Source organism: Delphinapterus leucas, chromosome 16, assembly GCF_059928025.1.
Source record: "Delphinapterus leucas isolate spDelLeu-1000000601 "Yukka" chromosome 16, BTC_Dleu_Yukka2, whole genome shotgun sequence".
Classification (NCBI taxonomy): Eukaryota; Metazoa; Chordata; class Mammalia; order Artiodactyla; family Monodontidae; genus Delphinapterus; species Delphinapterus leucas.
In genome coordinates, this window is record NC_143144.1 from 75,038,743 (window position 1) to 75,052,528 (window position 13,786).

At 37.7% G+C, this 13,786-nt stretch overlaps 1 protein-coding gene across 7 annotated transcripts in view; it reads right to left on the reverse strand.

The window, feature by feature from the left end:
• CACUL1 (CDK2 associated cullin domain 1) overlaps window positions 1-13,786 on the reverse strand; it is a 78,501-nt gene that overhangs the window by 43,830 nt on the left and 20,885 nt on the right. For all 7 annotated transcript variants that reach the window (XR_016388180.1, XR_016388179.1, XM_022568639.3 and 4 more), the window contains exons 2-3: window positions 13,080-13,206; window positions 12,090-12,192 (exon numbers count right to left, since the gene is read on the reverse strand). Coding sequence is in view for 5 of the 7 variants with exons in the window: in XM_022568639.3 (XP_022424347.1) it covers window positions 12,090-12,192; window positions 13,080-13,206 (230 nt within the window). In the remaining 2 variants the exon portion in view is untranslated. The remainder of the gene's footprint in view (window positions 1-12,089; window positions 12,193-13,079; window positions 13,207-13,786) is intronic.

Genomic DNA, 13,786 nt, shown 5'->3' on the forward strand with positions numbered 1-13,786 from the left:
GACTTTCTGGGGACTTCCCTGGTGGCACAGTGGTTAAGAATCCGCCTGCCAATGCAAGGGACACTGGTTCGTGCCCTGGTCTGCGAAGATCCCACATGCCGCGGAGTGACTAAGCCCATGCGCCACAACTACTGAGCCTGCGCTCTAGAGCGCGCGAGCCACAACTACTGAGCCCGCGTGACACAACTACTGAAGCCCGCGCACCTAGAGCCCGTGCTCTGCAACAAGAGAAGCCACCGCAATGAGAAGCCCGCGCACCATAATGAAGATTAGACCCCGCTCGCCACAACTAGAGAAAGCCCACGCACAGCAACAAAAACCCAACGCAGCCAAAAATAAATAAATAAAATAAATAAATTTATTAAAAAAAAAAAAAGAAAGACTTTCTGTGAAGAGATAGTTACCAGTTGGCAGTGATATTTCCCTTACTTGAAATCTATGCAGAAAGGATAACAATGTTCTCGCTATCTAAAAATCTTCCTCACTATAGCAAGGAGTAAACAGCATTATTTTGGGAGAATGAAAGATTTTTTTAAACACACTTTGTAGCTCAAAAGATATAGAAATTATAGCCTTTAAAAGGTATACAAGCTTTCAAATGACTGCATACAACTGGTTGAATTATGCTGCCACCCACTGGACAAAACACAGATAGCAAAGCAATCCTTGGCTCATTTTAAACAGGAAGATAAACTTGGTTTCATTTGCTGGCAGTTTGGCAATAAAGCTTTTACAGGTAATCTGGGGTCTATGAAGACTGAATCAAAGTTAAGTCATGTTGACTGACTATGATTTAGTTTCTATTAATTTCCATTATTAATTGGTTTGAGAGTTAAATTATGTTTAACTCAACCAAGATATATTTGATATATTTAGCTTAAAAGACATTAAAATTACTCTAAATTCATTTAAATGAATGGTTTAAACACAACTAGTTAACTTCCTTTAAAATAGTTGACAAATACTCATTTAAACTATTCTAAATTCTGCCTTATTTGAGAATAAAAACTGCACCATTTTCCTTTTCTGCTTCTGTCTTTGTGGTCTCTCCTCCTCAGGACCCTGCACTCAGGTTAGTATTATCAGTGCTGTTCCTAACAATTCAATGTTATTGTCCTGGCCTGGGAGCCAAAATCTCTGTTTAAACATTGTTTCTTGGTGGTAATGTACAGTCTAAGTTCCAAACCACTGACAAAGAAACTGTTGGAAGAAACACACTTGCTAGTGGGTTCCTGACTATAAAGCTACTAGATCAAAATACCAGAATATTTTTATTTGGCCAAAGTGAAAATATACTCTCAATTTGATGAAGTATATTAACATATACAATAAATTTATCAACATTACGTGGGGAGAAAATGCCTCCCAACTGCTCTAGTGGATTCCGGATTCAGATGTACACAAAAATAATCAAATTGTCTAAGTGTCATTTAAAACAGTTTTAAGAGTAAAGGATGTTATATCCATGAAGTTCAATTATCCAAATGGTAGTGAGATAAAACAGACTCTTCTAAGTATTATCAATTCAAATACTGATTTTACCAGTCAACGCCCCCCCAAAATCTCAGTGACTTAACAAAACAGAGCTTAGATAAATAAAATGTGGTATAACCAAACAATGGAATGTTTTTCAGCCAAAAAGAAGAATGAAGTATCATGCTATAAGCATGAATGAACCTTGAAAACATGCTAATAAGTTAATTAAGCCAGATACAAAAGGTCACATATTGACTAATTCCATTTCTATCAAGTGTCCAGAATAGGCAAATCCACAAAGTAGATTAGTTACTGCCAGCGGCTGACAGGAGGGGAGATTAGTGAGTGGCTGCTAATAAGCGCTGGCTTCTTTCTGGGGTGACTAAAATGTTCTGAAATTAGCGATGATGGCTGCACAACTTCATGACCATACTAAAAACCACTGAGTTGTACACTTTAAAAAGGTGAATGTTAGGGTATGTGAATTGTATCTCAATAAAAAAATAACAAAAATTCTTAATGTGTTTAAAAAGAAAAAAAAATATAGCAAAGTTTTCTTTCTCCCATGTTACATGCCCATCTTGAGGGTCTGCTTCATGTTATAATCACCCAGGGACGCAGGTTAAGGGAGCCTCTACCACCTAGAACACTTGGCAGAGAAAGGGAGACATGGAAAATTGCACTGCCGATCTTAAAGGCTCAGATCTTTGGGTAAACGCCTCACCAAGCACACTTCTCTTTCTCTTACAATCCACAGGCCAAAGCACTTGACCAAGTCTAACTTCAATGGGATAGAGAAGTACACTCCTGACTGGAAACATCTGATTAATAGCATTAAGACCAGCATATTTACCTAATGAGCACTTAGTTCAATACCACACAGGCCAAGAGAAACAAGTAAGTCAGGATTCTTGCCCTTAAGAAGCTCCCATGGGCTTCCCTGGTGGCGCAGTGGTTAAGAATCTGCCTGCCAATGCACGGGACACGGGTTCTAAGCCCTGGTCAAGGAAGATCCCACAGGCCGCGGAGCAACTAAGCCTCTGAGCCGCAACTACTGAGCCTGCGCTCTAGAGCCCATAAGCCACAACTACCGAGCCTGCACGCTACAACTACTGAAGCCTGCGTGCCTAGAGCCCCTGCTCCGCAACAAGAGAAGCCACCGCAACGATGAGTAGCCCCTGCTCACTGCAACTAGAGAAAGCCCGTGTGCAGCAACGAAGACCCAACGCAGCCAAAAATAAATAAATAAATAAATAAATAAAATACATAAATTTATTTAAAAAAAAAAAAAAGAAGCAGCTCCCAGTGTTGCAAAGGTGACATCCTGCTGGTAACTAAATATATCCCAAGTGCTAAACTAAGTACTCTAGCAGCAACACAAATAAAGTGCTACAGCAGCAAAGAAGAGAAAGTGATTAGTTAAGCCTACCGGGAATAGAGAAATTAAAAACTGGGAAAACCCTAACAGACAACTAGAAGGCCCCCTCTGCAGAAAGGGAAGGGAGGAAAGAAATAGCGGCACAAGAAACTAAGAAAATACACAAAGATAAAAAGACATCCTCTCCCACATTTAAATTTTAAAAGCAAAATACTGTTACACTATCTTGCTGAGTTCAGGTGTAAAGAGCCTTGAAATTCTTGTTAAGGCGTATGGCCTTTGCTCTTTAGGTAAAAGGAGAGGCAGAAGGTTGGGAAAATGAATGACATGACACGTCTAAAAAATAAACAAAATGGATTGAGGGAAGGTGCATGGTCAAGATCAAACTAGAAATCTTTTTCTATTGTTCAAGAAAGTACGACTAAGGACCTAAACTAGGGTAGCAGGGGATAAATTTGAGACATTTTACAAGGGAGAAAATCAGCAAGACTTGTGACTCATTTCATATCTCTATCCTACTACTCATCACATTTCAGTATATTAAAATGACCATTGCACATTTCCCCTAAACAGTACAAAGAACAAATCCATCTTATTTATCACTGTACCCTTTGCATCTAGCACAATGCCTGGCACGTGGACACTAAATGTTAGCTGAACTAAACATTCTAAAACCACTATCATTCTCCTTCTCTCTCTCAAGTCTCCACTACCAACTTCTAACAATTCCACTGAAACCAAAATGATCTTTAAATCCTCTCATCCCACCTTCTCTTCCAACTTAATTATTGTCTTATCTATCCTGTTTCTTTGATCTCTGCAATGTGCCCCAGACATCTCTTTCTGCCTTTTCATTGCCAACAGGTTCACCATTTCTTATCCAAGATTCCTAGGGCCAGATGTGCCATAATTCAGAGGATTTCAGATTTAGAAGGTATTATGGTACATATACCATATACTATGTAAAATACCCAGTAGAGATTGGGAATATCAATCCATTGATATTTCTGGGAGAAAATACATGAATGTTCCCAACTAAGTTCCTTCCTCACGAGTTTAAATCAAATTTTACTCCAAATGAGTTTTGGCACCAAACTTAGAGGGAAACAAATCCATTTTCAAAGCTTTTTTTCTATTTTTGACTTACAGATAAGGGATTGTGGACCTGTAATTCATCTAGTCTACTGTAATCACATCTCATTCTTTCTTACTCCAATCCATCTTGTATCGATCTTCCTAAAATGTAACTCCTGGCCTTTAAGGCCTTCTACAATTTGGCCCCAGCCTGCCTTTTTCATCCTTATCACCTCCCAATCTCCCTCAAATACCTCACATTCTATCCACATAGGACCACTCCTTGTTACCCAAACCTCTCTTACCCATAAGCCTTTACTTATGGAAGTTCTCTCAGCTCAAAACACCCCCTCCCCAAATATCATTTTTCATGACGTATTTTTAACGCCATCTTCCTCTTCATCCCTCCATCTGTCTGTGATCATTTCACCTTTAGTCTGATACAGCACTTTCTTTATTCTGCTTTGTACCATAGTTCCCTGAATATTTCTTATTGTTCCAAAGGTACACTAGCAGAGATTGTGACTTAATTCTTTTTTGGGGGTTTCATTTGTTGTTCTTTTTCTAATTTCTTGAGATAAACGCTAAAGCCACTGATGTGTTAATTTCTCACTATGATTGTGGAGTTGTCTGTTTCTCTTTTCGGATCTGTTGATTTTTCTGGGTATTTTGGGTCAATACAAATTTAGAATTATTATCTGCCTAGTAACTGAACGTTCTGTCATAATAAAAGGTTCTCTTTATATCCAATAACACTTCTTGTTGTGAGTCTACTTTTTATGATATCAATGTAGCTATATTGTTTTTCTTTTTGGCTAATGTTTGTATGGTGTATCTTTTTTCATCACTTGCTTGCAATCTTTCTGTCTCCTTATATTTTAGATGTGTCTCATGTTAGCAGCATTTAGTAAGGCTGCAGAATGTCATTCAGTCCAATAATTATTTACTTTTTTAATGCACTTTGTCTTTAATATTTCACGTAATTGATACACCTTACTATTCTTCTATTTGTCCCATCTGTTCTCTGTACCTTTCTCTATCCTTTCTTGACTCCTTTATTTTCAAATTATTCCATTTTCTCTATTATCTTGTTAATTACACGTTTTACTATTTTTTTAGTGATTACCCTAAGGTTATATAGGCTGCATCCTTGTCTTCCCATAGTCTGAAATAAATGAGTACTTTTACTTCTTCCTCAACAATGCAAGGGCCTTAGAACATTTTAAATCCTTTTACCTTCTTCCATCTTCCATGCAACTGTCATGTGTTTGGGTTATTTATATTATACCCTATAAGACATTATCACTATTATTATTCTACACTTGCATATTTATCCTTGTCTTCCTTCATTCCTACTGATTCTCCAAATTTTCATCTAGGGACATTTTCTTTCTATCTGAAGAACATTCCAGTATTTCTTTAAAGTTAGAGATTACTGGTGATGAATTCTCCCAATTCTTTTTTTTTTTTTTTTTTTTTTGCGGTACGCGGGCCTCTCACTGTTGTGGCCTCTCCCGCTGCGGAGCACAGGCTCCAGACGCGCAGGCTCAGCGGCCATGGCTCACGGGCCTAGCCGCTCCGTGGCATGTGGGATCTTCCCGGACCGGGGCACGAACCCGTGTCCCCTGCATCGGCAGGTGGACTCTCAACCACTGCGCCACCAGGGAAGCACTCTCCCAATTCTTGTCTAAAAAATGTACTTCTCTTGGTTTTATGATCACCTCACCTCCTAATATAACTACATATTTCTGACTGAACGTCAGACACTGTTCATGAAAAATTATGGAAACAATTTGATGTCTAGGATAATGTTCTCTCTCCGGGAAGAATTTACTTTCGCTTCTGGTAAGCAACTAGAGGAGCCAGCAAATCCAGACCATCTGAATCCAGTCAGGAATCAAGTGGCAGCTACAACAAGCTAGTCTGTAACTTATTATTCTTACTATACCTGGGATGTGATCCTTTAGGTTTGGTGGGACCTGACCTCCAAGTTTTATTACTCTATCCCCATAAACCCATCAAAGCTCTATTAAATTTCTCAGCCTAGTAGCCTCTTCTTCCAGAATAAACAGGTGCCTCTAGAAGAGAAATGGCGCAAGTGTTAGTCTCCCGTCTCTGGATTTCCTTCTCTTCCCAGGTCTTGGTCCTACAATTCTTCTTTTTTTTATTAGCTCCCTGGCCCATTTTAAAAATTGTTCTCAGCAGGAGGGTTGGTCTAAAATTATCTAGCCTTATCAATCATATGTCTACGGCTGTACCTAACAGAGTACCTTGCATAGTTATATAGGAAAGAGCTAGCTATATTAAGTTCCCCACTAGGTAGCCCTGTAACCAGTCAACCAGCTCAGTTGTTTTTATACTGTCCAAGAAATCAACTGTGATTGAGAAAAGCAACAAGGAGTCTTTAAGGTTTGGGAACAAGAAAGTATGCCCATCAAAAATTAGCGTTTTTAGAGGATTAGTCAGTCAAAAGAACAGACTGCAGAAAGGCAGACCAGTTAGGAGAGTACTGCTCTAGTGCAGGCATGAACCAATAATAAGGAAAAAGATGACAGCAATGGGAATGAAAGGGGACAGAAGCAAGTGAAATTGCCGTATTCTATCAACCTTGACTATCACCTGGAAATAACAGGTAAGGGAGAAAAAAGGAGTCAAAGGTGAATATAAAATCTCAAGTCTGAGAGTAAAACTGATTTGAGAGAAGAGGAATTCAGATTCAGACATGAATACGAAGTATCTGTAAGAAGAAATCCAAGTTGAAATGTCGAATACGCATTTGGAAAAGCTGGTTTGAGCCCTCACCAAAAGTACAGTGATTGCTAAAAGTTTCAACAGAATTTGCCAAAACTAACCAGAATATTGTTTACTGAACTAATAAACCAATTTTGGTATATCAAAAAATCAGAACTGGAAATTCACATTTTGAGGTTCTGGAGGCATGGAAAAAGGAAAATAAAATAGAGATGTTCATTACCACATTTAAAGAACAGAAGAGGAGTGAAGCACAAGCGGAGATAACGGTTTAAAAAAAAAACTAACGCAAAATATATGTCACAGTTCAAACAATCTAGTAGTAAGTAAAAAGTATAGATATACACGTAATAAAATACAAGAGTAAGCAGAATACTAAGTAGGTTTAGCTATGTAAGTAGTTTAATAAATTTAACAAGAAAAATTTTTAAGTTGCCGAAGTGGTCAAAAAGTCATTGTTTCCAAAATGAAAACAATATTTATTTTTTTAAAAGAGGAAGCAAGTTAGATTATGTTGTTATATTAAAGCATTTAGGTTCAACAAATTAAAATAATCTTTTACAATCTCTAAAAACCAGCATTCTCTAACTTTTAAATCAGTAACTGGGGAATAGGAAACATTATTTCATACACTCTTCAGTCCCTCCAACACTGATATATGGCTTTTGATAGAGATAAGTAAGTCACTCTGGGCCATGTAAACTATACACACACCAGTAGCTATTTTAAGATGCCCTTGAGAGATAAGAGGCTGATGCCCTAAAGGTTCAACTCATTGATTTTATCAACCCCAACACTAAATTTCGGATTATCTGTCAAATTCAACTCATCCCACACTCCTGTTCTAGCTCATAATAACAATATATCATTACTAAAATCAGAGCTGCAACTGCAAACAAAACACTCCACCCAAATAAAACTTTTCTGGCTCATGGGGCCTGGCATACACTCTTGTTCTGTCCCCAATGAAAACTGCCCTTAAGGTCTCTATAAAGTAGAGATTACACCAGGATTATGCCACATACTTGCAACACTGAATAAATTAATGTACTGGATTAACTGAACAATGAATAAATTCATTGCCTAAGCACCTAGAGACACAAAGATTAGTGGTCATACAAGGCTAATTATGCTACTCTTCCCACTGGTCAAATTTGACGCTGAGCATTCACTCAACATTTGCGGAGCTGTAACTGCCAGGCACTAAGGATAGAAACACAAGCCCTCAAAGGAGGACAGGGCTGTGAGGTGGCCAGACATGGTCGCAAAAACAATACAGAGTTATTGCCAAGACGCTACGAATGCACAGAAGAAAAAGTTCCAATGGCCTTTTTGTTTGTTTGAGGGGAGTGTGAGGGTTCTAGGAAGATTTTACACAGGTGGACACAAATGAGTTTAAGCCTGAGAAAAGAATGAAGAAGCATTTGCCAAGCAGGAAGCAAAGAAAAAATATCTTAGAACTGAGCTTAAAGCAACCAGGTGTTTCAGTAAAGCCACTTCATTTTAACGTTGAGAAAATTCACAAGATGATATTAGCATGTTTAATCAAGAGGCACACAGTTGCTGAGTGGCAGAGTTGAGACCAGAGCCCAGGTCCCCATGTTTTTATCCACTTTACCCTGCTATTTAACAATGGTTCGAGTTTACATTCTTTTACAAAAAAGATCATTTCAAAGTAAGATTTTTTTTATAGTCCCATATTGCTGAACTCAAAGTAGGACATGTATGGATTCTAAAAACAAGCTAAATTCCCTGGTTTTACATCGTATATTACCTTCACATTTATCAATATGGTTTTTTAAATACTAGCTTCAAAAGAGCTATCACCCTTGTCTATGTTATTTTTTATTTATTTATTTTTTTTGGTGGTACGCGGGCCTCTCACTGTTGTGGCCTCTCCCGTTGCGGAGCAACAGGCTCCAGACGCGCAGGCTCAGCGGCCATGGCTCACGGGCCCAGCCGCTCCTCGGCGTGTGGGATCTTCCCGGACCGGGGCACAAACCCGTGTCCCCTGCATCGGCAGGCAGACTCTCAACCACTGCGCCACCAGGGAAGCCCGTCTATGTTATTTTTATAAGAATTATTCCTATTATTAGTATAAAGCAAAAATTCTTTAGTTACCTAATACGCCATATTAGTAATGGTAGGGAAAACAGGCACTCTGAAACGTATAGAACCAGTGGAAGCATATAACTTGGTACAACTTTTGTGAACCACAAAATATGGACATAGTAAATGACATGCTAGGCAGACCTCAGAGATACTGCAGGTTCAACTGCAGACCGCCACAATAAAGCAAGTATCAATAAATCAAGTCACATGAATTTCTTGTTTCCCAGTGCATATAGACGTTATATTTACACTATACCGTAGTCTATTAAGTGTGCAATAGCATTATGTCTAAAAAAAACAATGTACATACCTTAATTTTAAAATACTTTATTGCTAAAAATAATAATAATAATAAAATAATAAAATACTTTATTGCTAAAAAATGCTAACCGTCATCTGAACCTTCAGCAAGTCACAGCAGTAATATCAAAGGTCACTGATCACAAATCACAATAACAGATATAGAAATAATGAAAATGTTTGAAATATTGTGAGAATTACCAAAATGTGACACAGAGACAAGAAGCAAGCAAATGCCACTGGAAAAATGATGCCAAAAGACTTGCTCAGTACACGGTTGCCACAAACCTTCAGTTTGTAAAAAAATGCAGTATCTGTGAAGTACAATGAAGCGAAGCATAATAAAACTTACAAGATTGATTATTCCCTGTAGCACTGTTAGTAACAGCAAAAGACTGGAAGCAACCTAAATATTCATGGATCAAAAAGTGGTTAAATAAATTGAGGTACATCAGTAAAGCAAGGTACGATGAACTATTATGCATTCCTGATAAAGAATAAAGGAGCTCTACACACACTGACAGGGATCTCACTCTCCAAAACCTCAGAAACTTACTCTCCGAACCTCAGTGACTCTCAAGTATTAGTACCCTGTGCAGCCCATCCTGGGCAAGTAACAGGTTACCTTTGTACTACTGATAATTGATCAAGCAAATTTATGCCAGAGAATGTAGCCAAGTGGCCTTCCAAAACTGCCAATTAGACTGAGCTTGATAACGCAGTACTATAGTGCCCTCTAACTTTAAAAAACATTTTACAGTAATATTCTAATTGTAAGAATGAAATGTAGTCGTATAGTGCTTACAAAATTAAGTACAAGAAAAAATTCTACACGAGCAGAAACTGCAATATGACAAATAACTAGCAAATCACAATTCTACCAGTCAAATTAATGACTCACGGGATGGCAAAGCATATGTGTAAAACATATTATAAAATTTCCAATTCACATTTCATAGATAACTTTTATAAGCAAGACAAGTAATTATTTTATCCTTATAATCTGAATTGAAATGGTTCGCTTTCTGTTTTAGAATATTTAATATTATTTTAATAATAGCAAAACAGTATTCATAAAACAATCTTTTTTGAGATGAGTTCTTTGTCGATCTAATGAAATCTCTGGTACACCCTGCACCCCAAAGACCACCAAGACTTCATGTTAAAAAACGAGATCAAACTCGGATTTCTACTAGAAAAGCTTTCACTATCCAACAGAGAGTAAATATTTATAAACACTCATTTGCTATACATTTCATTCAGCAAGTGATGCTTAGTACGTATGAGATACTGGGCAAGGTACTAACAGCACAATAATGAAAACAGACATGCTCCTCTGCCCTCTCAGGACACAATACTGGGGTGGGGAATGTGGGGAAGGGGAACAGCTAAACCAGAAATTACACAATGAACTACCATGAAGTACTGGGTGTTACAGTAGCACAGATGAGGGGCTCCCAAACCTGACTTGGGGAACAAGGTATCAGAGAATGTTTCCCAAAACAAATGATGTCTAAGTGGCAGCCTAAATGTTAAGTTCACACTGACCGAAAAAATAAGAGCGCAGAAGAAAAGGAAGAACGTTTCAGACAGTTAAGTAAACATGGCAAAAGCCAAGATGTGAGATAGTACCTAAAATGTTCAAGGAACTGAAATAAGTTCAGTATGCAGGAGCAGAAAGGTAAGACATCAGGCTGCAGGAATAAGCAGGAGTCAGAAAGTGAAAGGCTTCCTAAATCATATTAAGAAATTTAGACTTTATTCTAATAGGAATATGATAATCAGAGCTATACTTTAGAAACAGTCACTCTGACTGAAACGCAAGATTCTAGTTAGATGTGTTAAGACTAGAGGCAGAGCACCAACTAAGATGAGCATTTTAGTAAAACACTTGAGGTGATGTGGCCTGGACTGGGTGGTGGCCAAGTAGACAGGAGCCAAGAGAGAAATAGGACATAACTAGGATTCAGCAGTAAATCGAACGCGGGGATTCAGAGAGAGGGTAGAGTCAAGAATTAGTAAGCAAATCATTCAAAGCCACAATGCGCAGATCTTAGGTTTCATCTATGGTTTACATACAATGCCCAGCACTAAATATATTTATTAAATGAATAAAGGTTCTGTATTTAATGGCAAAAAGATGACGAAAACAATTTACACTAACAACAGGAAAAAGATATATTTGGCTATGATAAACACAGCTCTGGCTATACTTAAAAAAAAAACAAACAAAAAACACAAGGTAAGTGAGGAGAATATCCAAATAGCAACCCAGCACTTGCTAGAAACTGTAGATATTTCAGAATTGCTGGAGCACTTCCTAATTGTGGTGTGGACCCTGGTGATCTACTGCTGAGTGACTTTTCTGCACATCTTGTAACTTCTACACCACAACTAAAATGTGATCTGGTCCTGGAACAAAGACAGTACCTGACCTTCAAGCACTGGAAACTTTACTGAGGCAGGGAGGGGCAGAGTAGGATCAAGAAGCCAAGTGCTTCCTTAAATAAAATATTTCCTGCAACTTGCCCCAGATTTTACAGCTGGGATGATGTTCATCTGTAGAGGGTTTATCAACAAAATGCTGACTTCAGTTGTTTATATTAGCAAATATTAGAAACTGGTAGGCAAATAACACTTCAAAGATAATAATTTTCAAAAAAGTTCCAGAAAAAAATTAGAATATACACGTTTATAATATAAAAGTCACCAAATACTGAGGTTAACAGAATAAGGTTTTACATGAAAGAAATATTGCATGGTAATAAACAGAATTAAAGTCGGAAATACATTTAATTCAAAAATGTCCACAGTTTATGTCAAATTTTCAAATTAATCCATTCCAAAGATAAGACATTTGATCAATATTCATCTATAAAATATTTATATATTTATATCATAATCAAATGAACAAGCCTCCAAAGGTATAATATACAAGCTAATTCCAACCAGTCAGAAAAGCCCAAAGAAGCTAAAACCAATACCGTAAGTTCTTTACCTGCAGCTCCTTTGAGACTCTTTCTAAGTGATTAGTTATCTTTTTAATCAGATCGCTATACATCTGTTCCGAGTGCTGCTGGCATACACATTTATACACACAACTGTGGGGAGGAGGGGAGACAGAAAAACCAAGTTAATGATTTTAAGGTTGAAGCACTTAATTCAACCTAAGGTTAAGGCATACCCTCAATATGTAACCACTGGTCAAATAATTAATTCAGGCCTCAAAAAGTGACTAATTGCAACTCTTAAAACAAAAAGTTATCCTGCCCCAATCAGTGTTCATATGGAGGAGACATTATCACCAGCTACAAATAATCTTTTTGAGTATTCTATTAAATGTTTTATCAGTATTAGATAATCTAATATTGGGTGATTATCTGAGAGTCTGACTATGATAACTACTTATAAGCCAGTTTCTCTCTCGTTTTAATGAATGTCAAAATAAGGAAGAGAGGGTGACAGTCAGCAGGTTTCCAACTAACAAAAACGCCTGCTGTATGACCTCTCTGTGCATCACTTGTGCAGAACAGCACAGTTGTCACTTCCTCCTCTTGTGACTGCGCTGACCTCACAACCCACCCCAGTCCTCACTGATTTGCTACTTCCATTTACCAAGAGCTGGGAAACAAAATAACCAAAGATAGTTAAACTTGTGTGCCACAAACATCAACAGATTAAGCTAACATCTCCCTGTGACACTAAAACTACATATTTTTTGTCTTTTTCCACTGACCTCTATAATCTCTGCATTATGTATGGTGGGCGTGGCAGGCTGAGGTAGGATTAACACTATCTTCATTTGAAAACCAATTCTGAAGCAAAAAGTATAAATCAAACCCCCAATCCACAAGTACGGAACATATAAATAACTTACAGAGCCTTAATGTAGGTATCATATATTATATGCATACAAACTGTCATAATTCAAGTTGCTGTAAACTTCACTATACCCTCTAAAACCCAAGCAAATTAAATCTTGACTTACCTGTATATCTGTTCATAGGATATGGGGATATAGTCACCAGGACTCTGAGTTAAAAGCTGATCTATGGCACCATCCAATTTTGGCCAGTATGTGCTCTTATAATCTTCAATAGTTATAACATTCATTACTAAAAGTAAAAAGTAAAATTAATATTACTATGTGCCACATGTAAAATAAACACAAATCAATTTTGCATTCTCAAATTCCTCCCACTTACTCTCTGATTTTACACTGACACTGTGTCACCTAAATACAACTCAATTATTATCCCATTTCCAATTTCAAAAATCCCAACCTGGCCAGGGATTTTAAGCAGCCATTAATTATGATTTAAAAAAGAATTACTATGAATCTGTTCATCTTTAAAAATAAAAACAAAACAGCAATTATCTCTGGTTCCCTTTCCCCGTTTCCGTTATCAGTGGAGAGTTCTTAACATGCACTGACCCTCAAATACACATTGCCAACGATGTGACAAGATGGCCTATGCATGAACCACGATAAAGTTCTGGGAAACTATGACCTCCAATCCATCTTTACAGACAGCTCTGGGAAATCTACCTAGGGAAAGGACTATGGAAATTAAATTCCAAATGCTACAGTGCTAAAAACTCACAGAGATTTATCGCACCACCAGTACCTCCTGGACATGACTACAGCTCTGACTCAGGCTCTCCCTAGCCTATCCTTTAGAAAAGCCCAACAGA